We start from the raw sequence: 25,369 nt of genomic DNA on the forward strand, positions 1-25,369 counted from the left end.
CACACATCAACTCATGAGTTATTTTATTACACTACATGTGAGAACAAAGAAATATGTATAAAAAAATAAAGAAGATGAAGCTAAAACCATCATCCAATAACGACACTATCCTTCAAGTCCTTTTGTGTTTGAGTCCTGCACCGGCTGAGGGCAGACTCTTTACGTTTCTTGGCACAACAGAAAAGTGTAAAATGGATATATGTAAGACTGGTACACGATGGCACGCTGCTAATGCACACAGTTTATGCGTAAAGGCATAAGAATATGGTGAGATACAGTAATATTACTGTATGAGGACAATCACAAGACCACCCCACACCCAGAAAACTGTTAAGGCTCATGTCCTCTACCAGACTGGAAATGATAAAGTAACTAATCCGCTGGCAGTTTTTGGGAATATAGATGACGTCTCAGGTAAACAAAAAAAAAAAAAAAAATCAGCACCTTCCATGAGTAACTGAACTATATCCCCTTCTTGTCGCCTTGACTTCCTGTTTGCTAGTGTGTGCATGTGAAGCTGAGGGGGCTGAGCCTTTCAAGAGTTTCCCAGCATGGGCATCCCGCAGTCAGCTCCCGAGTCAGGGAAGGCCTCCAGGCGAGCCAGCCTGCTCTGCTCCAGGGCGATGGCCTCCGCCGAATGCTTGCATTTCTCTGATCCGCACTGACAGGTGAAATACTTGCTCTTTATGTCCCAAAACCGGTCTCCATAGTCGAACCTGCCAACAGGAAGGAGATGAGATGAGTCTTGACACAAACCACAGGTTCATCTCAATAATTTCAATATTTGATTTGAGCATAGGTGCATTGCATTCACAAAGTTATCTTTAGGATTATTGTGACTGAAGTGTCAAAGCGTGAAGCTGCTGATGGCCTCACCCCAGCTCCTGCCCGCTCAGGATGTCTCGGGAGCTGAAGAAGGCGATGCGGGGGAACCGCAGGTCCTGATGCAGCATGAACACGCGCACTGGGATGAGATTCGGGTCGCACAGGTGGTTGATGAAGCGGCTGATGTTGCCGTAGTAACGGGCGTCGATGCAGTACACCTCTCCGTCCTACAGAGAAAGCGAAAGAGCGTTCAGACGAACCGTGCGCGGCAGAGAGAGGTGAAGGCTGGAGGGCACTGAAATCACGAGCCGTCCTGGCTTCAGGTTGAGTGAGTGTGTTTTATTATCGTATCTCTTTTTCACCTTGTTGTCCAAGTCAAACAGGTAGGAGTCGTCTTCTCTAACATCTGCCTCCGCATCAGAGATCAGCTCTCCAACATACCTGCGGAGAAAAGGAAGGGAGGCGTTCGCTTCAAAGTGTTGACGCGAGCCGAACGTGTGGCGGCGGATGGGTTATTTTCTCACTCGCAGATGAAGCTCCCCTGAGGGATGTCCTGCAGAGCGCGGACTCCCCAGCCCATCTTCTCTGTCCTGTAGAGCTGCAGACGAACCCTGAGGGGGACACATGGGATGTAATGGCAAGTCAAAAACATCTCTGTCACTGCTTTTCTCTCCAAGTCTCTAACTTCTTCTCTGCAGCTCAGATCATTTAGCTTCTGCACAATGAAGACACCGCAGAGCATAAATCAGTCAACAATGAAAGAAGATGTAGACGATATAACTAACGGAACTTAATATTTCAGAACAAAAACAGAGAAACACATAGTGATAAACAAACAGTGATAAATTACAAAATGTCTGATTGCTGCAAGAAAAACCAATAAAAACAATTGAGCGCTGCGTGTGTGACATTTGTAATGACTGATTACGTACTTGATGCCTGCCTGGACGACCCGGTTCTTGCACGATCGATAACAAGAACACGCCATGTTGCACTCGAATATTAGTGGAGGCTCAATTTTGTTGAATTCCTGAAGCAGCCGCTGATCCTGAAATCACAAAAACAAGATGAGGGTAACTTCGTCTCTCAGAGGTTCAGTTAATTCCGGTCTCTGGCTTCACTGATCCTGTGAAAGAAACGGGGTTTCTGAGTTTTACCTTGTCATACCAGCAGCGGATGCTGAGCTGTCCACACAGACAGTTACTGGAGGAGCAGTCGTCCGTGCAGCTGCAGTGCTGAAGACAAGAAGAACACAAGGAATATCTCAAATCGCTCTTTTTCCCCCCAAAAAAAGCTTTCTTTGTGTGAGAAGTGAAGTCACGTTGCGTTTACCTGTAAGTGTGTGATATTTCTGTCGATGTTCATCGCTGAAGTTTCACAGTTCTCTGAAACGTATTTGTAGTCGGAGGGACAGCCCTCGTCGTCCACGGCGTTCACGCAGGGAATTGGCACGTTCTCGTAACCCTGAGCAATGTCACTGAAACAACACGGCGTTTCATCAGGAAGAGAAAAGAAAGCGTTATACGTTTAATACAGCAAACAACTATTCAAGCAACCAGAGCAATTATATTGACCTCCATAGAGGCCCTGGTTATAAATGTTTTCGCTGCTCTTCGGCTTTCTGGCATTCGTGTAAGACAACAAACGCACCTGCAGATGATTCTCTCTGTCCGGAGCATGCGGTTGGTTATTCCCCTTCGCAGCTTCCTGTTGATCTGAAGTGACACCCACACCGGCGTGTCGGCCCGGGCCAGGGAGAGCGGCGTGTCTCCCTCCCTGTTCATGATGTCTATGTCTGCACCTCTGGACAAAAACAGCCTGCAGAGAGAAAGACAGCGGGGCTCAAGGCGTGCTGACACTCATCGGGATGTGTCGTGGTCTGGCTGTGACTGCAGCTGAAGAGAACGGAAGTTACGCTTGTAATTAGAAGAGGATGCAATAAATGGAGGGTAAACCGATTTTAATAAGCAACACTGTGATTTAAAGCCAACCTGCTTGATGCACAGAAAAGGAAAGGCTTTTATTTTCAGGCTTTTCCCGCCGTGTATATTTGAGTGTTTTGAGTCGATTGGGGCTGCAGGTGACTGGTGCTGGATTATTTTTTGTATTGGGGCCATAAAAACAGAAGACAAATAAGGACTGGTCATAAAGCTGGGAATAGAGAAATATCATCACTTCCTCAAATACAGCGGTGGAGCGACATCATGATATGAATTTAATGGGGCTGCCGTGTCCGACGTCGACTCACGTGACGCACTCCAGGTAGCCCTCCCTGGCGGCGATGTGCAGCGGCGTGTCTCCGTGTACGTTGACCGAGGCGAGGGAGCAGCCGGCGTTCAGCACCAGCTCGGCGATGTCCACATTACCGGCGTACGCCGCCCAGTGGAGACACACGTTCAGCTCCTGACGGGGACAAAGAAATGACGCTCAGAAAACTGTGAGCAACCTGCTGCTTTGAATCAATGATCATTAGTGACAAGAAAATATTAATTTGACAGTTGAGAAATTAACATTAAGCTGCGACACTAAAAATGGCTCATCTATTACATTTAACTGAATAAATCAAAAACAAAGATTTTTGTGTTTTCAACACTTGCAAGATAATTAAAAAAAAAAAAAAAAAAAACGGCAAAGACTTGAATGTCTCAGCTCATGTGTAATGAATCAAATGGACATTAGCTTATTGACCCCGTGGTTCTTCACTGACCTTGTCGTTGATTGTGACATCGGCTCCTCGGTTCAGCAGCGATTTGATCACGTCTACGTGTTTATGCTCCGCGGCCCAGATGATCGGCGTCCAGCCACCGCTGTCCTGTAACGCAGCGAAAGAAAGACTTCAAATTCAAGTTCACCGTCAGCTACGTCCTTCCACAGACACACAGGATGATCGATCACTGAACCAGCTGGAGGTCTTCATTCACATCCCAACGAAGCATTTTCATCTCTTTACACACAATAATGCAAAATAAAAACATGAGGTTTTTATTTGTTGTTCTTCATCTAAAGCACTTATGAAAGTGAAAATATGTTTTCATTTTTTTGTTGTGTTGGTTGAAAGCGAATTTAACATTCTGTGTAAAAAAATGTCCTGCTCTTTTCTTCCTGTATCCTGGTGTCAAACGTCTAATCACTAAAAGGTGTTGTTCACTCTGCATCCTCTCACATCAGCAGCATCACGTTTCTGCTCCGAAAACCAGACAGCGCCATCTGCTGTTTGTATCGCAATACTTTTTTTTTTTTTTTTTTTCATTCATCGATTTCATTCCTCACACGTTTGTATTGTTTTTAACCCTTATATGAGCCTTTACTGTCACTCTGTTGTGATTAGCTTCATCTCTCTGGGACCATCAGTTTGTACAACGATGGCTGAACTGCTAGTCGAAACCAAGGGAAAAAAATCTCCAGGTAGCAGCTGGAGAAATGTCACCTCCTCCTTTACCTGCGCGTTGACGTCAACCTGACCCGTCTCCAGCAGCATGTTGACGGTTTCCAGGTTCCCGAGTTTGGCTGCATGGTGGAGGCCCGTGTATCCATCCTCCTCCTGACCAACGACAGCAGCATTAACACCGACTAGTCCACTTCGCACTGTGGAAGAGGTCGCGTCTCAGTTCTGGAGCTGAAAGACATTTACCGTGTGATAGACGCAGGCGCCGTTCTGGATCAGGTAGCGAGCCACCTCGATGTGATTATTGATGATGGCTTCCAGCAGGGGAGTCCTCATGTCCTTGTCCTGGGCGTCGACCTGAGCACCGGCCTGCCGGACAGGAGACCAGTTTCTCCATCAGGTGAGTGAAAAAACATCGTTCTGGTAACTTTGGCACTAAAAAAAAACTCTTCCCTCGCGGGCTTATTTCTGAAGTTTATGAGAAGTTGACACAATTCTGAATAAAAATGATTGTGAAGTAACCGTTCCAATCCTGCTTCAATCAAGCTTCTGAAGTGTTTTTGTCTGATAATGTTTAATTAAAGGTAACTTCATTACCACAGTAATCCATTCTCTATAAACTAAATGTATAATTTAATCCGATAGAAGTGAAGATTTGAGATGCTGACCTTGGTAAAAAAAAAAACAAACAAAAAAAAAAAAAGACTTTCAATTCCACATCAATCCAGGGACAGAAGGAGGATTTTTAGATGAGGAATTCAGGGAAAATTTATACACAGATGTTCATTTTAAATAACATTACAATAAAATTAATTCTGTCTAAGTTGATCTGGAAAAGAAGTAATCGTAAATCATAAAAGTATAACTTTTGATTTTTTCTTAATTTACAGGAATGTGTTTAAGTGAAATTAACTTTATTTTATTGTTTATACAACTGACAACCTTTTGTTCCAATAAGTTTCTCTTCTTGAAAACTGTCATAAAGTGGAAAATAAAACGCGTCTCTTGATAGCAACAGCGTAGCTGCACACCCAGTGCAATCACCTTTTTCCGCTGTGGGTTAACCATTTTTCCTGGCTCAGCAACTAACAGTAAAGACGAGTCAATGATTTTATTTAAAACGTTTATTCTTTATTTGCAGTACGTCATCACATTTCTACTCCTAAGTTACTAACAGTCATGAACCCAATGAGCTGCACCTTTTTACAGGCGCCTCTCTTGGTCAAGACTAAACCGGATGTCACTGTGGTAATAATCCAACTTGCTCGTCTGTCCATACGAATGTTCATGATTATATAGTGCATTGTTCTCTAATGTGTGCGTGTGTGTTTCAAAAAACAACCAGCAGCGCCTACTAGTGGCTCAACATGCTAACTCCTTGGTTTTCAGTGTTTCTGCTATTTCCATGTAAACGGGCGTCATTTCAAAACTTTATTTTGAAAATGCAAAAACCACGTGTTTTCAGTGTGCGTGAAAGTCTCACCTGCACCAGCATGTAGCAGACTTCCAGCAGACCTCTCTGAGCCGCAGCGTGAAGAGCCGACCGCCTGTTCTGGGAGTCGGGCTGGTACGTGGGATCGATGCCCTCCACTGTGACACACACGCAAACACACACACTCCAGAATCTGTTTACATGGATTCTCTGCTTTTAAGCCATGACAGGAAAATCAGATCCACTGCAGCCAAGACTCCTCATTAAAAGGTGCTTCTGTAAAGACTCGCGGTTCAAAGATTCTTTGGCACTCACTGAGCATGAGCAGCACTCGCTGCACCTCTCCTTGCTTTGCAGCCGGGTAAAGCTGGCGAGGGTGGAACCTCAGCTTCTTCCTCCTGAAAAGGAAAGAGCAATGACCACATATGATCAGAAGTAGATCATGTTTTCCAAAGGTATGTGATTTAATTAAGCACAGAAATTTTTCAGAAAGGCAGATGGACATCGTTTTGCTGCCTGGATTTGCTTCAATTTGTCATTTAGCTGTTCACTGGCAGGACGTCTTGTCTCGTGAGGCTCTTTGACATTAAATAATGCACTTCTGAGACTTTAATCCCACCAGAGTGACCATATAATGAGGCCAGAAGTGGAAAAGAAAGCACAGTTCTTACCTGATAATAAAAACAGATACTCATGTAAATGACAACCTGGCTGTCCAGCTGAGCCAACAAAAAGTATTTTGATTCTCCAACTCTGGCCATCTCAGCATTTCGTAACTTTCTCTACCTGCTGTATGAATAAATTATAATTCCATGAAGTGATCTGCCTGTCGGTGCCCCACCTCTCGGTGTCCTGTGTGAGGATGGCTTTCTGCAGCGCCGCTCTGCTGGGCCCGGGCGGGAGCGCACTGGCGCTGACGGGCTTCCCGTTGGGCATGCAGAGAGACGGACCCACGCTGTCCACTCCCTCTTCCGTGGGGGGGGCGGCGGTTGGGGTGGCCGCCGAAGCCACCGGCTGCTGAGGCTGCTGCTGCTGCTCCAGCGCCACCAAACCCTGGCTGCGCATCCGAGCGCTGGAGCCGCCAAGAAAAGCTCAAATCAAACCATTTCATACTGAACATATTCATCTGAAAGGTGCTGCTGACCCAGCAGCTTTAAGAAGACATGATTTTAAGGTTCAGCCTCTAGTGCTTGGTAATTAAACGGCATTGAGGTTCCCTTATAGAGGAAATGTTTCGTCCCAGTAGATCTGTGGATCTCTTCTTCAGATCAGTTTCTTACACTTTCAAATCGCTCAGCGCTCACCTGACGGGCCGTTCGGGCATCGTGCCGTCCTTGGCGGCCCCCGTGGAGGCTGTGAGCGAGAGTGCGGTGGGGGCGGACGGGGGCAGCGACGGGGTGGTGGTGGAGGAGGCGGACATGGTGACCACGGTGGTGGCGGCGGCCGTGGCCGAGCTGAAGGAGGGGATGGTGACCTCCTGGGCCTCGGAGGCGTCCTCGCCGCAGTGGGGGCAGAACAGCATGCCGCCGCCGTTGGCCCGGCTGCGCCCGCCGCCCAGCACCGTCACGCAGCCGCGGTGGAAACGGTGAGCGATGCGCTGGTCCGGGCAGCACTCCAGAAACGTTCCCTGGAAGCGGGGAGGAAAAGGTGGAGCTGAACAACAAAACCTCAGAAACTGAAGAAAAGTTTGAACAGTTTCAAACTTCTTCAACACAGTGTCATCAGGGTTGGTTTAAAAAAAGGCTTTCAGGGTCTTCAGGACTCCTGCAGCAGCTCCTGTTCTGACTGGAGCACATCGCACCAGCATCAATTTTAAGACACTTTGGCTCGCCTACAAAATATTAAATAGCATTTTCATCTGGCTGATCTCTTTAAGGCCGATGTTCCTGCTCGAGCTTTACGCTCTCAGGGTACTTTCTGTTCTTTTTAAAAGCCCAAGAGGCTAAAAAAGCTCATTTCGAGCTCCAGTTTCATGAAACCTGCCTGCAGAGCTCTGACCTGAACTGTTCGGAGTTTAAAGATAAACTGAGGATCCACCTGTCCACTGTGTCATTTCAGTCTAACCGTTTACTTTGACACCGTTTATCTTTTCAACTGCTTATACATGTGTGAAGCATTACGTTTGCATTTGGGCAGTGACAAGTTACCTTATTGCTGAAACACTTACTGCGAGGCAGAAGTATCCACAGCCCGGACAGCAGTGGTGTTTGACCATATGTGAGCGGTGGACTTCACAGAGCACCATGAGGGGCACTCGACTGGACGGCCGCATGGTTTCTCCTTTCACTGTGCGGTTGGTGCAGGCCCGCAGCTTTAAGGCACCAAAAGAGGGAGACAGAGGGCATGTTAGGAGTTGAGAAGAATCCTTTACATGTCTGACAGTGTTTCTGTTGCACCAACTAAATTTCTACAGTTTAAAACAGTCATAAGTCACTTATTTGTCAAAAATAATAATAAAAAAATGTGATTGATCATGCTTTACTTGAGTATTTTTATTAAATCTGCATCTAATAGAACTTAGACAGTGTCATTACTAAGCCCCGCCCCTCCCACATCATTTATGAGGCTTTAAATCGACATAAACGTAAAGCTGCAACAATAACAAGAACCTCATGCAAGTCAGTGGGATTTCAGTTTGATCAGCTCTGCTAACGCCAGAGGCAGAGGAACTTACCTCTCCGTTGATGCTCTCCGTGGCCATGCACTGCCTGCTGACCCTGATCCCGCTGCTGTCCACCCGGGGAGCCTCCATCCTGCAGCTGCACAGAGGGAGCTCCTCCAGCCGCTCCGTGTCTCCGGCGTCGCTGCCCTCTGCGGAGGACAGAAACGCAAGAGGCTCATTTTCATCCAGGGACGCCGTCACTGACCGCAAAATGTCGAAATCTTAACTCTGAGCCAAGCTTATGCACACAGCAGAGGTTCAAAGTTAAATATAAATACATATATCATTTTTTGACAAGTTCTGTAATTTTTTCAAATGAAAAATTGAAAACTGAAGTGAATTTTTTTAGAAATTATTTTAATCTACTAGTTTTATTATTGTGTCTATTATTCATCCTGAAATCAAAAGTGCGATGAGATGACAGGATAAAAAAAAAAAATCCTATTTTATGAAATAATCTGACATCTGTCATGCTATCAATTATATAAATGTTAATATTATCTAGAGTAAAAAAAAAAAACAAATTTTAAATTTCAAAAAATTATTATTATTATTTTTTTAAAAAAACCTCCATGATGTGTCATTTGGCTTACCACACAGTAAAAACCTTCTCATTGTGGTGACATAACACACACGTTAAGGCATCGTGTTGATCTGAAACCTACCACCGTGCGGTGAAAGCGTCAGACTGTCAGCAGCAGCGATGTCCAGAGCGCCCAGAGGAACCTCTGTATAGTCTACAGTCCTTCCTGCAGAGGTCAAACCACCAGAAACAAAATCAAACACGATGCAGAAACTAAAGCTTCTAGAAGACACAGATACTTTATCACCAGGTTTTTCTTCCTCTATGATGCTCAGATCATGAAAATCTTCGTGTAGAAACGTGTTTTTAATTTTCATTTTCTGGCTGCTAATCGGATTATATATGTTCTTGAACTCCTCTGACAGTTTTAACCATTTACAACCCTAAAGTTGCCGAACCCTGGGCCTGTCTCATGATAGCCTGATCCAGATTATCGATGATATCAACAATCTACTGACTGCAGATCAATACTGTTCTCACAGAAAGCAAACCACAAACATCACGAGGAAGAGAGCAAAGAAACAGGTCAGTATTAAGGAAAACACAACTGAAAGTAGTAAAAATAGACAAGATGGAAACAGATGGCACAAATAATGCCTTTTTACTGCTTCTATCACATTTAGAAGAATTATTGATATGAGGCGAACATAATATTGTGATCAGCATTTGATTTGAAAGAAAGTTAGAATCGAGGGTGGATTGGCCATCAAGGGTACCAGGAGTTACCTGATGGGTTGAAGGGAGAAAAAAAAAAACAAAACAAAAAAAACCCAACACTTTCATTGCAGTAGTTAATGTTTCCCACACATTAAATCCACTCTAATAAACAGAATTCTGACCTGCCATGTTTAAATTTTATGATTTTGCTGCTGTGCTCTAAATGTTCCTAACGGTTATAAATAAATATGTTCATAGACTCATTAACATCTCGGAGTGTGGCAATGTGCGTGCACGAGTTCGTGCGTGGGAGGGAGGGAGGGAGGGGATATGCAGAACAGCTCCTGTGTCCCAGTAAAGCTCTCTGATTAGCAACGCCCCTCACAGCAGTGTGTTTGTGCCTTCAGATTTACTCGTTTTTTTGCCCTTTCCCATTTGTCAACAGAAATTTGGGGATTTATTCATCTGATTTGTGATTTTGATTAATTAATCATGAGTAATCTCATTTCTTTCCTTTCTAAAATTCTGTCATTTTGGATGTTCCTCCTTCAAACCACTGGCAGTAAATACAGGTTCCAGTCTGCCTCAGTGCCAACTTTCCATATGTGGACATGAGTCCCGCTGGAGCTCTTTGTGGTTTATCTGGTACTCTGAGTGACATGAGAGCCTGATTTTAGGCTTCTGTCACACCTTCATCAGAAAAAGGAGATCCTTGTCCGGTCATCATGTGACTGTTGAATTAAGAGTGAAAGGGGAAGGAAGGCTGCAGCTAACTGAAGTTGAATAATTTGCCAGATGTTAAAAAGAAACACTAAAGCAGTTTCTCAACTGTGGCACGCAAAACAGCTCCCTCTAGTGGTATAAAGTGGAAAGGTAACATGATATAAAACTTCCATTAGCATCATCGGTCTTTTAATAATGACAAACTGCAGTTTTTGGCATTGTCCTGTCTTTGTTTTTGTAAGACAGTCACCTAAACTGATCTGAATCATCCACAGAACCTCTTCAGCTGCTATAATGCTGCGATGTGGCTGAGGCTGGCAGAAAATCAACAATCATGTGAATGTGAACAGTCCAGAGCCACTCGGACCGCAGGACGGGAATCTTCTTGTCACCTGGCAGTATGAAATGTGACTGACCTCCCACCAGCTCCACCACTCCAGCTGTGTTTCTGTCTTTGTCCTGATCCGACTCGTCGCTCTCCTTCCTCCTCTGGACGGCTCTCTGTGTTTCAGACTCTGAACTCTACAATGGAACACAGAATAACACAGAATAATAATGTTGTATCTTTATCACATAAACAGATGACATGGTGTTGAAATTATGAGCTTATCTGAAAATGCTGTGGAGTTTTTGGAGAAATCATTTTGTACTTTCAAAGCACTTTCTCTTTATTATGCATGTTCCAGTTGCCTGCTTCTGCGTTCGGGTGCTGAGACACCGAGCATTTCCACAGCGAGCGCCTTCATTTGGCCCCAAAGGGAATCTAAAGACTGCTCTCACTTCTGACCATGTGGACCAAAATTCACTTTCACCGCTATTTTTTTCTGTTCCTGTTTTGAAAAGCACAACCACTGGCGGAGCGTCACGTTTCCATGACAACCAGGTTTGAGTCTCAGCAGCATTCACCGTCTAACATTTTGCTGTATTCGGCACAGATTCGCAGAGAGCATTTATTTCAGGAAACTAATAAGGGAAGAAATGTTTTTTACACACTCCCTAATCATCAGGTATGAGAAAAGTAAATAACTGTGAACCATTTATTGTTCAGCAACATCTGCAGGCTCGTAATGATTATCTCACAGGTTGACAACAACACGGAGCATGAAATGAATGCAGGTGAGAAACATGAAGCTCAAAGGATCCAAAGACTCACTCACATGGTCTGACATGTTCACTGACCCCTCTGTATCTTTGGCCCTCCGCCTCACTTCTCCGCCATTTTCCAACTACGGAACAAAAGAGAGACGTTTAACGGACATCCGAGCGGTCACGTTAAAAAGATACGAATCAGAGCATCGCACCTTTTTCAAAGTGTGAATTTTCTCGACCGCTTCCTCCTCGGACTTTTTCACGAAGTTGTGCTTCACCGTCATTCTCTCAGTCAGGGACTCCGCCTTTCTGCAGAACAACTGCTCATCCTGAAAATCAAGACAGTGGAAATGTCACACAAAACCACAAAACGAGCTCAAACTTGACTATAAATAAAGATAACTTAAAAAAAAAAAAAAAAAGTTTAAAGAAAAACTAGTTTAAAGTACCAGAAACTATCAAGACACCCAGAACAGCCTATACACTTCCCTTTTACTTAACATTCAACACTGGGCCACGATTAAAATCTTCATGACATTACAGCATTGCCAACATCCAAACTGCTGCAGGACAAACATTTCACTGACATCTTTTGAAATCAAAACACAACAACGACCTCCTTTTCCATAATACTGGAGCACTGAGTATGAATTCCACACATGTAAAAAAAGTCCTCTTCTTACCACAGTTATATTGTCCAGAGAGTTTTCAGGTTTCTCTGGTGAACTGTTCAATAAATGACCCAGTTTCCTTCTTTTCGCAGCTGTTGGAAAATTGATAATGCATTAAAAACTGGAGTAGCATCAGTTTGCAAATACAACAGGCAGCCAAACTATTTTTTGCTGAATTTTATTTATTTATTCTATGAACAAAGTTAGAAAAGTGTGTTTCACAGAGCTACTAACCTGTTTCAGAGTCAGACGACAGGCTGATGGTGGAGCCCGAGGGCGTCACAGATCCAGCAGGTGCTTCAACGTGACTCAACTGTGAAGCAGAAATAATCACGGCAGTGTTGTCACATGTTTCTTTTCTCGAATAAAGAGCTTTGGTGGTCATTTACACCATGTGGAAGAAACTTTTCTCTTACTAAATCTTATGACTTTTTTTTTTTTTTTGACTTTCATCCAATATTGTCTTTCCTTAAGCTACCATTCCCTTACATACTTTGATCTGACATGGAGAACTTACAGATGTCTACCACACTTCAAAGAATGACATGCAGTTGTGATTCTCCCCGAGCCGAATAAATGGAAAAACAGAACATGAGATATTAAGTAATATACAGTGCCTTGCAAAAGTATTCAACCCGCCTGGACATTTTTCCTGTTTTGTAACCCCACAGCCTGGAATTAAAATGGATTGTTTAAGGCTTTGCATCATTTAATTTACAGAACACGCCCACAACTTTGAAGACCAGATGTTTTTCAGTGTGAAGCAAACATCAAATGAGACAAAATAACAGAAAACATTATTGTGCATAAGTATTCACCCCCCCCAATGTCAGTACTTTGTAAAGCCACCTTTTGCGACGATCAGAGCTCTAAGTCGTTTTTGATAAGTCTTTACAAGTTCGTTCAGCAGTTTTCAAGGGAAACTGCTCCAGCTCCTTCAGGTTTGATGGTTTGCGCTTATGAACAGCAATCTTTAAGTCTGACCGCAGATTCTCAATTGGATTGAGGTCTGGACTTTGACTGGGCCATTCCAACACATTTACATTTTTCTCCTTAAGCCACTCAAGTGTTGCTTTAGCAGTATGCTTGGGATTATTGTCCTGCTGGAAGGTGAATTTCCGTCTTCCGTCACTGACAGATTGACAGAGGTTTTGCTCAAGAATATTTCTGTATTTAGCACCATCCATCCTTCCCTGGACTCGGACCAGGTTCCCAGTGCCTGCTGCTGAAAAACATCCCCACAGCATGATGCTGCCACCACCATGCTTCACGGTGGGGATGGTGTTCTTGGGGTGATGGGATGTGTTGGGTGTGCACCAGACATACCGTTTTCCTTGATGGACAAAAAGCTCAATTTTAGTCTCATCTGACCAGAGCACCTTTCTCCGCACATTTTGACAATCTCCCACGTGCCTTCTTATTTTTAGCAGAAAGTAATGGCTTTCTTCTGACCACCCTTCCATAAAGACCAGCTCTGTGGAGTGTACGGTTGATTGTGGTCCTATGGACAGATACTCCAGGCTCTGCTGTGGAACTCTGCAGCTCCTCCGGGGTTACCTTCGGTCTCTGGGCTGCCTCTCTGATTAATGCCCTCCTTTCCCGGTCTGTCAGTTTTGGTGGGCGGCCCTCTCTTGGCAGGTTTGTTGTGGTGCCATGTTCTTTCCATTTGATGATGATGGATTTTATGGTGCTCCTGGGGATCTTCAAAGATTTAGATTTTTTTTTATAACCTAACCCAGACTTGTACTTCTCAACAACCTTGTCTCTGACTTGTTTGGAGAGTTCTTTGGTCTTCATAGTGGTGTTTGGTTACCGGCTCCTCTTCATTAGATGTTGCAGCCTCTGAGACCTTTCAGAAGAGGTGAATATATACTGATAGATCATGTGACACTTAGATTGGACACAGGTGAGCTTTGTTTCACTAATAGTGCGACTTCTGAAGGTAATTGGTTGAACCAGAGCATTTTAGGGCCTTCATAACAAAGGGGGTGAATACATATGCACATGGCAATTTTCAGTTTTTTATTTTTAAAATTTCGTTTTTGTATTTATATTTCTCATTTCACCTCAAAACTTGGACTATTTTGTGCAGATCCATCAAATAAAATTCTGATTTGAAAAAAAATATTCAAATTAGAGGTTGCAATGTAACAAATTAGGTATAAGGTCAAGGCGGGGTGAATACTTTTGCAAGGCACTGTACATAAAAAAAAAAATATGTACATATAAATTTAATGTGAAGTTCTTCACAAATAAAATGTATTATTGTTAAATTTCTTCTTCTTTCAAACACCATGACCTCCTGGGTTACCTGGCCTATCGGGGGCCTGTTCATGGTCTTGCGGGCCCGGTGGATCTTGGGTGGAGCAGGGGACACAGATGGAGAAGGGGAAGCAGTGGCAGATGAAGATGTTGAGGATGAAGGAACAGGTGGCAGGACGGATTTACTACTGCCCGGCCCAGAAACGCTCATCTTTGCCCGGCCAGGAGACAAGGTTGAAGACGTAGAGGGCAAGGCGATCAACGAGGAGAAGGACGTAGACGAAAGGGACTTTGCTGCATGTCCTTCAGGATGTGAAAAGAAGCATTTCAACACTCGTTGACACCACATTTCTATTGACAAATGAAATATGACTCTCAAAAAAGGTATGTGTTTAAGCTAATATTAATTGCAATTTGCTGAAAATGCACTTTAAAGTTTTCTTTTCTTTGCAACTGTGATGATTTATTGTGTGAAATATTTACCTTCTGTCTAACACCCTGGGGAAAAAGCACAGCAAGTCTCACCTGCAGCAGGTTTGTTTGGTGAGGACGAGGCAGAAGGACATTTCTGTCCACCGTCTTCAGCTCTGGACTCATCTTTCCTGGGCTGCTGTGATGACAATGCTGAGGACATGATTCCTATGGACTCACTTCTGCTGGCAACAGCGGGCGACATGGTGGAGGCTGCATTACCTGGCAAACATTGAGCTGTGAACGACTTTTTAAAACTACTGAAAATCAGGAATCACACGGCATCACCTACAGACTTACCGTCTTTTAGCTGACTTGGTCCTGCGATGCATTCTGCCGGTGTGTCTGACTCATCTTTTACTTTATTCTGCTCGCAGAAACACAAAAAGAGCATACAGTGATGTGAAGCAGTATACACACACACACTTTTTCACACAGGGCCAGGCAGATTTGGATTTTTTTCACTCTCAATAATAGAGACTTTCTTTTAAAAACTGCATCCTGTGTTTTCTTATGCTGTCTGTGTTTTATATTCAAATTTGATTGATGATCTGGAAAAAAATATTAAATCAGCAAGGGGGCAAACACTTTCTCACATCCCTGTACGTCCACCATCTAAAAAAAAAAAGGACAGATACTCAAAAAAATAGGAATTAACAGCTTTAAAACTAACATTTATACATTACCGATAATGTCACAATATGTGTGGCTGTTGGTATGTGGTATGTTGAACCAGTGGTAATTAGTGTCACATGACAAGAAGATCTGAAATACACACCTCTTGGAAGGTTTTGTGATAATATTCATTAAAAATATTTTGTCCTGTATATACTTTTCACCCAGCAACCTTGTAGGAACTGCCATCTGACTGACTTTACAACTAGTTAATCAATAAACTGTGTCATGACACATAAGATGTTTACCACCATGTGTCACAGTTTAAACCCTATCCTAGTCACATATAACCCTAATACATTACGTATAATGAGTAGGAATATTTCTATCAACAAACAGTGCGCATATTTTTCAACTGACAGAAAGACCCAAACTGCTGTCCAGTCCCATCTGGACAGCAAGGACTACTACCTTGCCAAGCTCCAGTTTTTTTCAGAACAGAATTGCACAACTGGCTTTTCATAGCTTCATTAGGAGTAATGTAGATGACATGACATGCATGAAAGACTACTGGATTACAGTTGAGGTGACATTAACATGCAGCCTTGTTCTTCATTTATAGCCCCTGTAAACCCATCAGCCTGTTTTCCCAATTGACACCAACAAGAACTACACATGATCAAAACAACAGGCATGCTTGAAGCTGTAACTTCATCAAGAAAATTGAAGAAAGCAATTGTGAAAAAGGAAATTACAAGTGCATCTATTTTGACTTTGCTGAGAAATACAGGATGTTTTTGTTGGGCCTTTTGTATGTTTTTGTTTCAGCTCTGGTTTTGGTTATAAGTGTCTCTGTATTGGTAATATTTATGTAAACTGATCGAATCGTTTGTGTCATCTGTGAGTGCCATGTATTGGAAGTTTAACTTTCTGGACTCCAGGAAGAATAACTGTCATGACTGTGGTAACTAAAGGAGATCCTGAAACAATACAGAATATATACTCAAAACAAACTGCTCTGCCAATGGCACCTCTTCCCTGTTGTTACTGAAAATGACGCCAGGTATCGATCAGTTCATTCACAGCAATGAGCAGAAACCACCCACCAGACAAGAGTCCACAAAACACGATGATCTGAATCAACATTTCACTAAATCATAGCCTAAATCTCCGCTTTTCAGACAAGAAAATGACACTCTGTGACTCAGAATTAGCTTTAAACCAAGTCCAATTTACTGTTACAAAACACACATCCTTTAAAATATAGAGAAATTGCTATACGAGTGATATAAATGTTCAAATAATAGAAACGATTATCAACAGCATTAGAACAAATATCCAGTTAACATAAAACTACTGTAGGCTAACGGTGCTAGCAGTGTAGCATAGCCTGCAAAACAGACCTGTTAAACCCCATTTAAAGGGACATTCGTAACGTGGCAGACAGCGGCTCCACCGCTGTGGTTTTGCTAAGGACAGCTACTCATTTACATGCGAATAAGTCAAAGCAAATTCCACTACGGTGCAGTTTTGGACTACAGTGGATGTGCTACCTTTGTCGTTGCCTCGGATGCCGACATGTTTCCCAGTGAACGTCGACGCAAGCCAGCGTGCTTGCGTCACGCCACGTCGCGGTAGCCCCGCCCCTACCGCCCTCTCGTGTCCATTGATTTGAAAATCAGCGATCACAAATCAGCGCAAATTTCGCTCGTAACGAGAGATCGAGGGGGCGAGGAGAGCGAGGGAGGGAGCTGGCTCCGGTTTGTTTCCTCCTTGCGAGACGTGGATCCTCCGAGAAAAAGACGGAGGCCGTGAAGTAAACAGACACCGAGGTTTCGGCGCTGCCGGGGGCTGAAGGAATGAGACCGGACTGCGGGTCAAGTGGCGTCACCTCCCTCCACGGCTGCTGCAACACACCGGATCTGTTTCCCAGGAGAACCTCTCAGCATTGACGGAGGAGAAGCAAAGGTAAGGGAGTTTGATCTACCGGGGGGATTCTTTAAAAGAAAGCGAACTGTTGCTAGCCCCTTTACTCGTTTCTCTCCTTTAGCTAACTAGCGGTGAGTTGGTCGCTCACGTTAGCTAGCTGGACAGGAAGGGAAAGAGGAAACAGTCCTGGTCGAAGTTGAAAACGCATCTCTGTAAGCCACATTTTCTTTGATCCAGTGCAGCGTTTCTCTCGCGCAAACATGCTAGCTAACTATAAACCTAGCGTTCCACAACCCTTTACTTCAACGTGCATGCATCTTATGGATAGACTGCCGAAATGTCAAGCTTCTTTAACTGTTTATTTATGCACACACTTGCTGCAAACAATGGAAAATTTCAAAGCGCTTAAAGTACAGACCATTCCAATTGAAAGGTAAAAGACGCAGAGTTGCATTTTACCTCGTCCTCAAATTGGCCATACATGGACACAGAGAGACCGAAAACATACAGATTTTCGAAAACCACCTAAATCCTGCACGCATGAAACGGAGGAACCGGTTACACACGTGAAAACAGGCAGCAAACAGCTCAGAAACCTGTCTAAATGATCAGTGAGAGAGGCACAACAGTCACAGCTGCTAACCTGAACAACCAGAGGGGACAGGTTTTTGACCTAAAATGGTGACCAGACCATTGATGTATTACATTCATGACACGGGAAAAATAATCGAAATGAATGTCTTTGTATTAGAATAGTTAATATATGACACAACAAGATCAATGAGTAACAGAATGGCGACAAAGGAATGCAAAATAAATGAGGCTGCAAAATAAATGAGGCTGAAACGGTTTATGTAAAGGAAAAACAAAACTACTGACTAGTAACACAAGCTGACCTTAACAAGACATAACATAGTTGCAGTTACATATATGTATATGTTTGTGTGTATATATAATTAAATTAAAAAAAAAAAAGCCATTGTAGTACAAAGTAGTACAGAAAATTTCCAAAACAAAAATTGAGAGATTAGAGGATGGTACAGATGGGAGACAAGGGATGAAGATTAGTGAGCCTGTGATCTTGGCACCATCAGAGTCAGTTGAGAAAAAAAAATAGGAAAATATCTGACATAAGACTTTTGCCAAATCAAACACACAGGTCACGATCTGATGAGAGCTACTGGAAGGCAATAATCGTGCTCTTGGAAGTCGGGAGGTGTTACCGTCCTAAAGTGACACTGAGAGCTGGTAACACTGCAGAGCAGCATGAAAGCCTAACGGTCTGCCTCCAGTTCTACTTTTGGAAAGTTGAAGGCCTTCCAGAACGAACTGTTCTGCCGAGATGATGTGGTACAATCAGCACTTTAAGATATCACAGGGCTCAGGAACTTACTAAGTTAATGTGATGATAAATTATACCGTTGAGTTCACAGGGAGCGGTTGCAAAATGTAGTATAGTTTCTTTGAAAGCAGCTGCCAGTGTCTTTCCTTCAGCATCTTGAATCTACTAAAGGCTTTCTGGAAAGTTTTTTGGAACACCTCAGATAAAGGAATTTCAATAATCCAGTTATGGAAATAAGTTAGTGGCATATTTTTAGCTTCAGTTTGAAACAGGGTGTTCCTGATTTCACTGATAATAAACCAGTGAAAGAAAACAGTCCTGCTGTCCGGCTTCACGAGCCAAACGAGTAACACCAGTGACACAAAGAACTGCAGAACACGACGCTGTATTGCCAAAGACCTAAGAGCAGAGGCACAAAAACACTCTTGAACTAAAGTACAATAAAATGTAAAAACAAAGGACCAACATTGGATTTTATGACAAATTAATAGTCAAACAATCTTCCAAGTATGACATGAAAAATGCAAAACGAACACAAATAGGCCACATATGCAGGACCTATTCTGGACACTTTGATGATACAAAACAAGCGACATTGCACAATAAATTCACCTCGAAGGACACAAACTGATCGGAAAGTTTGTCTACCTCATGTATTGTGTAATTCAAGGCGCCGGACGTGTTCTCAGTTGACTCTGGGTAAAAACAGGCTTTTCCCACCGGCCCAGTCAGCAGTCAGCAGTCCATCACAGTTCAGACAGACATCAAACCTCACACACTTGCATCCAAGTTTGAGAGTCCTCAATTGACCCCAAACCCAGAATAGTGATATTAAAAACGTGCATACACGGGTGTAACAAAATTGTTCCATGTACTTCTGTGCAATTTGTCAGTTATAACACACCGTAGGATTTGATTTATGTCTGAGGAGAAGCTCTGAGCTTTATATTGGACTATAAATATCCAGAAATAGACTCTGCCGCTCAGTGCTGTAAGGAACATTAAATTCTGAGTACGTGTGACTTCAGAAAGGAGCTTATATTATCTTTGATCCCAGGTGGCTGTGCTTCAAGCCAGGCAGGCGTGAGTTATCGCCTCAGACATTCAGTGAGGTCTTCACGTGTCTGTTTGCATCCATCTGTCTTCAGTAGCACTCTATCCAGTTCAAGGTCACACAGGGTGGTAATGACAGCAGACAATCCCAGCTGACTGTGGCTGGAGGCAGGATAAACACACACACACACCATTAAATCACCATTTATGCAGGAAATGTTCTTTCAGCAATTAGCATCATGCCCAAATTATTTGGATTGTGAAAAGAAACTGAAGCATCCAAAAAAACAAAAGCCGTCATGCACGTAAACTCAACACAGAAAGGTTCCTGAGGGCAAACAGGAATTTTTAATCAGATGAAGTCTTCAGATTCCTGATAATGTCCCTGCGCAGGCAACATGGAGATGGTGTTTTTCCGGTTACCGGGCCACGGCGACAAGACCCTGAAAAGCATGAATTCTCTGAGGTCCCGTCAACACTTCTGCGACGTCACCATCGTGGCCAGCAACTACCAGACGTTCAGGGGGCACAAGGTGGTGCTGGCCGCCTGCTCGCCGTTCCTCAGAGACCAGTTCCTCCTCAACCCCTCGGCGAAGCTTCAGGTAGGCGTAACGCCCTGCACAGGCTCGGACTGCGGCTGTTGTCTTTAAAGCTGTTCTGACGGCAGCGTCTTGTCCGACCTGGCGGCCCAGGTGTCCATGCTGTACAGCTCCACCGTGGTGTGTGACCTGCTGCAGTCCTGCTACACCGGAATCCTGCAGTTCAGGCTGGAGGAGATCGTCAGCTACCTGACTGCTGCCAGCTACCTGCAGATGGATCACATCGTGGAGCGCTGCAGAGGAGCGCTGGAGAAGTACGTGCAGCTGAAGAATCCCACCGAGCCCAAGGTCAGTCTGGCAGAAAGCGTCACTCTCTGCCGTTCACGGCATAACGGAGTCTCGTGTTTATCATTTACCGTTTGGGATCGAAATCCTTAGTGTACAAAGATTTAGTTTTTAATTTGTCTTTTTTTTTTTTTTTGTTAGTTTTTTTCATTGTATTTATTTGCCATATTGGTGCAAATTTAAGAATATACTGTTTATAATTCTGCTCATAGTTGTAAAAAATATTCTCACAGATGAAGATGTTTTGAGGAAAACATTCTTTTTATTTTTCCAAAATAAAGGCATAAAAAACATGACATTAGATCAGATATTTACAACCCTCTGCCCAGGTATTAAACAGGCACTGGAATTGTGTGTGTTGCTTGGTAAAAAGTGAATTAAAGCCACAGAGATAAACGAAAAGAGCGAAAGCAGTGCTTTCAGAATGTTCACTTGAGAATATAAACGTTGAAATCTGATAAGTTGAACAGATGTGTCTAGAAAATGTCCATTGTACACCAAACATCATTAAATCTCAGTTTCACATTGTTGTTGCACCACATTGAGTTTGTCAGCTTGTTTCAGGTCATGTTGTGGTTTCTAATTGTTGGTGGAAGCAGTGATTTGTGGGTCGTTGTGGTTTCTCCTTCCTCCTCAAGGCCCTGAGGAATAAATCTGACAGCGGCAGTTAAAACTCAGCTGCTGCGTTGAGTGTCGGCGCTTTCCGGCCTGAAGTGTGTTTAGTTGTGTCCCGTGTCTCCCCGCCTGCGCAGCTCATGAGCTGGACGGTGTCTGTCCCTGAGGATGCTGCGTGCTTTCCTCCTGCGCCGATGTGGATAAATATATCCGTGAAATGGATCCCGGTGATCCTCTGAGCGGGTGTGAGTGGTTCCTGGGAACGTGAGGTGCTGACATTGGACTCTGGTCTTCTTCAAATGGCTGATGAGACGCAGACGCCTCTGTATGTTTCCACGGTTTTTACTTCAGTTTTGGCCCGGCGTGGAGGAAGAGAAACTGAGCTCTCATTCCACTTCAGTTCTCGCTGTTTGACGGGGGCTGCGATTTTTCATTCCGCATATATTTGGACCAATTTGATACTCACACTTTATGCACTTTCAGTCGTTTTCAAACTCTTTCTCCTGTTTTGTCCTGAAGATGACGGTGGAAGAAAGCCAGGGCCAGCCTGTGATCGTCAGCTCGGTTGTGCCGGCTGTGGCCAGCCAGTCGTCGCCGGCGAGCCCGCACAGCCCCGTGCCGCCTTCAGGGGAGGAGAACAGCGGCGATGCGTCTGCTCAGGACAGCACTCAGCACCAGGATGGCAGTCCTGTCCTGGATGATTCCTGCATCAAGGTATCTCGGTGCCGTCAACCCAAAAACTTTTGTTATCAACAGAATCGTTTAAGTCATTAAATTGTGACTCATATCTTTTCCAGGTTGCGTCAGATGAGGAGGAGGAGTCCAGGCAGGAGGCGTACAACATGTTCCGGGTGTACATCTCCGATGAGGAGCAGAACAACCGGGATGAAGAGGAGGGAGGATCTTCTTCCGAGAGACGTCTGGACGCCGATTTCCCGGAGACGGACGGAGTGGTGATCGCAGGGGAACCCGGCGAATACGACCTGAACCCGGCGGAGGAGCAGCTGGCCTCGGAGCTGCTCCCGGCCGAGGATCTCCGTGCCTTCAGGCGCAGACTGGGCGAGTCGAAAAGTACCCGGGGCAGGGGCAAAAGCAGGGGGCGGGGCTTCAAACGCAGGAAGTTTTCCTCGTCCCGGGAGAAGCGATCCTCTGAGTTGACTCACCAGGATCTGTGGTTCTTGTCGAACCCCCAGCTGGCCGCCGGCTTCGGGCTGGACTACAGCCTGGACGGGCTGAAGGCGGCGAGCAGCTTCATGAACGTCGAGCTGCCGCCGCTGGACTTCGGCGTGGGCGACGAGAAGGCGGCGGCCAACAGCCTGAGCCAGTTCTCCCTGGAGGAGTCGAGCTGCGGCGAGGGCGGCTCGGGGCTCGCCGGCGTGGGAGCGAGCGAGGGAGGGGACGAGTCGGTGGCGGTGGTGGGCTCCACGTCCAGCGTGGTGGGCCCGGTCATCTGCGAGCACTGCGGCGTCACCTTCCCCTCGGCGCACTCGCTGGCCGTCCACTCGCGCTCCACCCACCTGCTGTACTCCTGCCCCTGCTGCGGCAAACACTTCCACCACGCCAGCAACCTCACCAGGCACATGGCGGTGCACCGGGGCGCCGGCAAGACGCACCAGTGCCCCCTCTGCTACAAGACCTTCACGCAGAAATCCACCCTGATAGACCACATGAACCTGCACAGCGGCGAGCGGCCGCACCGCTGCGCCTACTGCCACGCCCGCTTCGCCCACAGGCCCGCGCTGCGGCGCCACCTGAAGGAGCAGCACGGCAAGACCACGGGGCAGAACTCCCTCCACGAGCAGGAGGAGCGGGAGCGGGCGGGGGCCGAGGTGGCCATGCAGATGCAGGAGGACGAGCAGGAGTGCCTGGTTACCGAACAGGCGTCGTAGGCCGAAGGATCCCGGCGGCGGAAACCTGTCCGCGACGTGCAGAACCTGTGGAACTCGCAGGTTTGGTGAAAACACTGACGTTCTGGTTTTTTTAGGCCTTAGAAAAGGGAGACTCTGAGTTTTGTGTTTGCTTTTTCCGTCTCCGCTGAAATCTTAGCAGTTTTATATCCTGAACAGGATTTGCTCTCAGATAGAACAACATCTCGGCGTCTGCTGCTACAACTTCAGTCGCTGCTGGACCATTTTGGGATGTACATGGTTCTCTAGGATTCAAACCAAAAATAGCTCCTGGTGAGAGAAAAATAGAATAGAAATGAACCACTGTTTGTCTTTATCCCGTTCTGTTTTTAACTCAAGTTTTTTACAGTGTAACATTGAAGTTAAATTCACTCTATTTAGTTTGAGTAATTTTCTAAAGCTGGATTAAACACTGGCTGTGCAGCGGCAGAGCTGCCGATGCTCCCGGCTCACTGCTGCGAGTTGATCTGGAAGCGTTTCTGTGATTTTTTTTTTTTTTTGTCCTCGCAGTGAAACACACATGTTTGAGGTTACGCAGTGTGATGGGCTGGTGAAAAGTCCAGGGTGAGTTTAATGAAAAAGAATTTGGTCAAGCCATGTTTCCACAGTACGGGATGAAAAAGCAGACCCAGACAGAGTACAGTGGAGCTGTAGGCACGAGGCAGGGCTGTGATCGGCCGCGCATCCACAGCTGTAGTTTGTGGGAAAACCCGAATCGTACTGTACTGTACCGGCGCAACACACACTGCGCAGTGGAAACCGGGCCTTAGTTTAGTTTTAATAGTTCAGTCAGTGTTATCTTTGTTACAGAAGTGAAAGAAAGTAGTTAAATTGAATTAATGATGTTTTATTACGGTCAATCGTGCAACTGGTCTGAAGCCGAAGAACCTCCAGCCTGAGTCGACGGGTGAAGTTCCTGATTGGTGTTTAATCTGAGAAGCACCCAGAATCTGATTCACGACACACTGGAAGGAAAAATGATCTGCAGGAGAGAAAACACTTTTTCAGAGCAGGTATTTCTGCTTTCAGTTCAGATAAATGACAAACCAGAGGGGGAAGTCCTCCAGGAAGGAGTGTCTAATTCCTCCCTGTGTTCCAGCTGACAGATGACCGGTGCTCCGCTTGCATTGGAAATTAGAAAGTAGGATTACTTTCTTAGTTTTACTTGTACTTGCTGCGGTGGAGTTTGAGGAGCAGTGAGTGGAGAGCCGCCGTGCCGCTCGCAGAAGCGTTCCAGGGCCGACGACCCTCGGAGGAACCCTGGAAGTGACGCAGACTCAGCTTCTGACGGCCACGAAAACAATCCTGACATGCTTCAGACCGGAGAATTCCACACGCTTCAGGCTGAGAGGGAGTAACATGCGGACGCTTAAACCAAAGCAGATCAACAGCCATCCGGTTGTGTTTGTGCTTTTATAACTGACAGTGACGTGTTGAAATAACTTTTGTAATTTCAAATGAGCTTATTGTAAAGTGTTCTTTGCAGAAGATGACCACGGTTGAATAACGGTTTAAGAGTCTAAGAATAAAACACTGAAAAGTTTCATGACCTGTGTCCACTGTGTGACTGGTTATTTATGACAGGTGGTGGAATGATAAACGTTTATTGATCCCACAGCTCTGATTTATTTGGCTTCAAAAAGTCCTCAAATTGTACCATTTAACCGTTTTTATTTGACATATTGAGTATGTAAGACTTAGTACACATGTTCAAATAAAATGAGTATTTATAGAGAGTAATGTTCAAACAGCAACATTTGGAGACTTCACAGTGTACCACTGTGGATCTTTAGGTTATACACACTTTAGTATTTGTTTTAGTTTTGTTTTAAACGAATTTTAAGAAGCTCTTTCTAGTTGTTTATAAATAATGACACTAATAAATTCATTACCTCATAACTTCAGAATATTTGAGGCCATATTTATCACACTTCCACTTTTAGTTTGCGTTTTATTATCAAAATAAAAAAACAAAACTCAATGATAATTCAGCTGTTTGGGACACAGATCAGAGTCGGTTCACTGGAGCTGATGCAGGATCAACAGTTTTTATTGAGCTCAGAAAAACGAATCATGTCGTCAACACAAATACACAACGTAAAGCGTCCCGCATCACAAACTGCTCATTAAAAATAAAGAGAAATGAAAAAAAACAAAAGAAGAGAGTCGCTGAGGATCACAGGAAGTCCTCGCTGTACACCACCTGGTTCCTCTTGTCCCGGTAGGAGCCCTTGGTGCTGTTCTGCACCGCTGTGGGAGGAGAG

At 44.7% G+C, this 25,369-nt stretch overlaps 3 protein-coding genes across 6 annotated transcripts in view; 1 reads left to right on the top strand and 2 right to left on the bottom strand.

Moving 5' to 3' along the window:
* Positions 1–16,963, bottom strand: ehmt2 (euchromatic histone-lysine N-methyltransferase 2). Of its 2 annotated transcripts, none has more exons than XM_030120496.1 (28): positions 16,929–16,963; positions 15,061–15,127; positions 14,815–14,973; positions 14,339–14,592; positions 12,262–12,340; positions 12,040–12,119; positions 11,569–11,685; positions 11,425–11,493; positions 10,684–10,789; positions 8,970–9,053; positions 8,317–8,453; positions 7,810–7,953; positions 6,947–7,269; positions 6,484–6,714; positions 5,958–6,040; positions 5,694–5,800; positions 4,457–4,579; positions 4,265–4,366; positions 3,533–3,637; positions 3,074–3,228; positions 2,476–2,643; positions 2,158–2,302; positions 1,983–2,060; positions 1,758–1,873; positions 1,350–1,436; positions 1,188–1,266; positions 877–1,052; positions 1–716 (listed from the first exon to the last, which is right to left on the bottom strand). In XM_030120496.1, the coding sequence occupies exons 1-28, from the start codon at positions 16,953–16,955 to the stop codon at positions 536–538; spliced, it is 3,582 nt and encodes a 1,193-aa protein (XP_029976356.1). In that variant the 5' UTR covers positions 16,956–16,963; the 3' UTR covers positions 1–535. The 2 variants fall into 2 exon arrangements, with proteins under 2 accessions (XP_029976356.1, XP_029976355.1); XM_030120495.1 differs by having other exon boundaries at positions 14,815–14,982; positions 16,929–16,956.
* Positions 11,713–25,369, bottom strand: part of nelfe (negative elongation factor complex member E) — an 18,077-nt gene continuing 4,420 nt past the window's right edge. For 2 of the 3 annotated variants that reach the window (XM_030120503.1, XM_030120505.1), the window contains exon 11: positions 25,140–25,355. In XM_030120503.1, coding sequence (XP_029976363.1) covers positions 25,282–25,355 — 74 coding nt within the window. In that variant the 3' untranslated portion in view covers positions 25,140–25,281. Of the gene's footprint in view, positions 11,729–25,139; positions 25,356–25,369 lie in introns of those variants that run through there. The other variant, XM_030120504.1, reaches the window with a different exon arrangement.
* Positions 17,044–24,652, top strand: LOC115409354 (zinc finger and BTB domain-containing protein 12). Its single transcript, XM_030120500.1, has 5 exons — positions 17,044–17,343; positions 20,093–20,301; positions 20,392–20,586; positions 21,718–21,912; positions 21,996–24,652. The coding sequence occupies exons 2-5, from the start codon at positions 20,098–20,100 to the stop codon at positions 23,085–23,087; spliced, it is 1,686 nt and encodes a 561-aa protein (XP_029976360.1). The 5' UTR covers positions 17,044–17,343; positions 20,093–20,097; the 3' UTR covers positions 23,088–24,652.

This window comes from Salarias fasciatus, chromosome 22 (genome assembly GCF_902148845.1).
Source record: "Salarias fasciatus chromosome 22, fSalaFa1.1, whole genome shotgun sequence".
Taxonomy (NCBI): domain Eukaryota; kingdom Metazoa; phylum Chordata; class Actinopteri; order Blenniiformes; family Blenniidae; genus Salarias; species Salarias fasciatus.

What these genes read in the sequence shown, in the direction of transcription:
- ehmt2 (XM_030120495.1), bottom strand. Translation starts at nt 16,955, where the DNA reads ATGTCGGCATCCGAGGCAACGACAAAG. An exon ending in AGTGGTGGAGCTGGTGGGAG is followed by an intron (nt 9,054 to 10,683) that starts GTCAGTCACATT and finishes TGACCTCTGCAG; the next exon opens with GAAGGACTGTAGACTATACA. An exon ending in ACAGAGAGAATCATCTGCAG is followed by an intron (nt 2,303 to 2,475) that starts GTGCGTTTGTTG and finishes GTGTTGTTTCAG; the next exon opens with TGACATTGCTCAGGGTTACG.
- LOC115409354 (XM_030120500.1), top strand. Translation starts at nt 20,098, where the DNA reads ATGGAGATGGTGTTTTTCCGGTTACCGGGCCACGGCGACAAGACCCTG. An exon ending in ACCCCTCGGCGAAGCTTCAG is followed by an intron (nt 20,302 to 20,391) that starts GTAGGCGTAACG and finishes CTGGCGGCCCAG; the next exon opens with GTGTCCATGCTGTACAGCTC. An exon ending in AGAATCCCACCGAGCCCAAG is followed by an intron (nt 20,587 to 21,717) that starts GTCAGTCTGGCA and finishes TTTGTCCTGAAG; the next exon opens with ATGACGGTGGAAGAAAGCCA.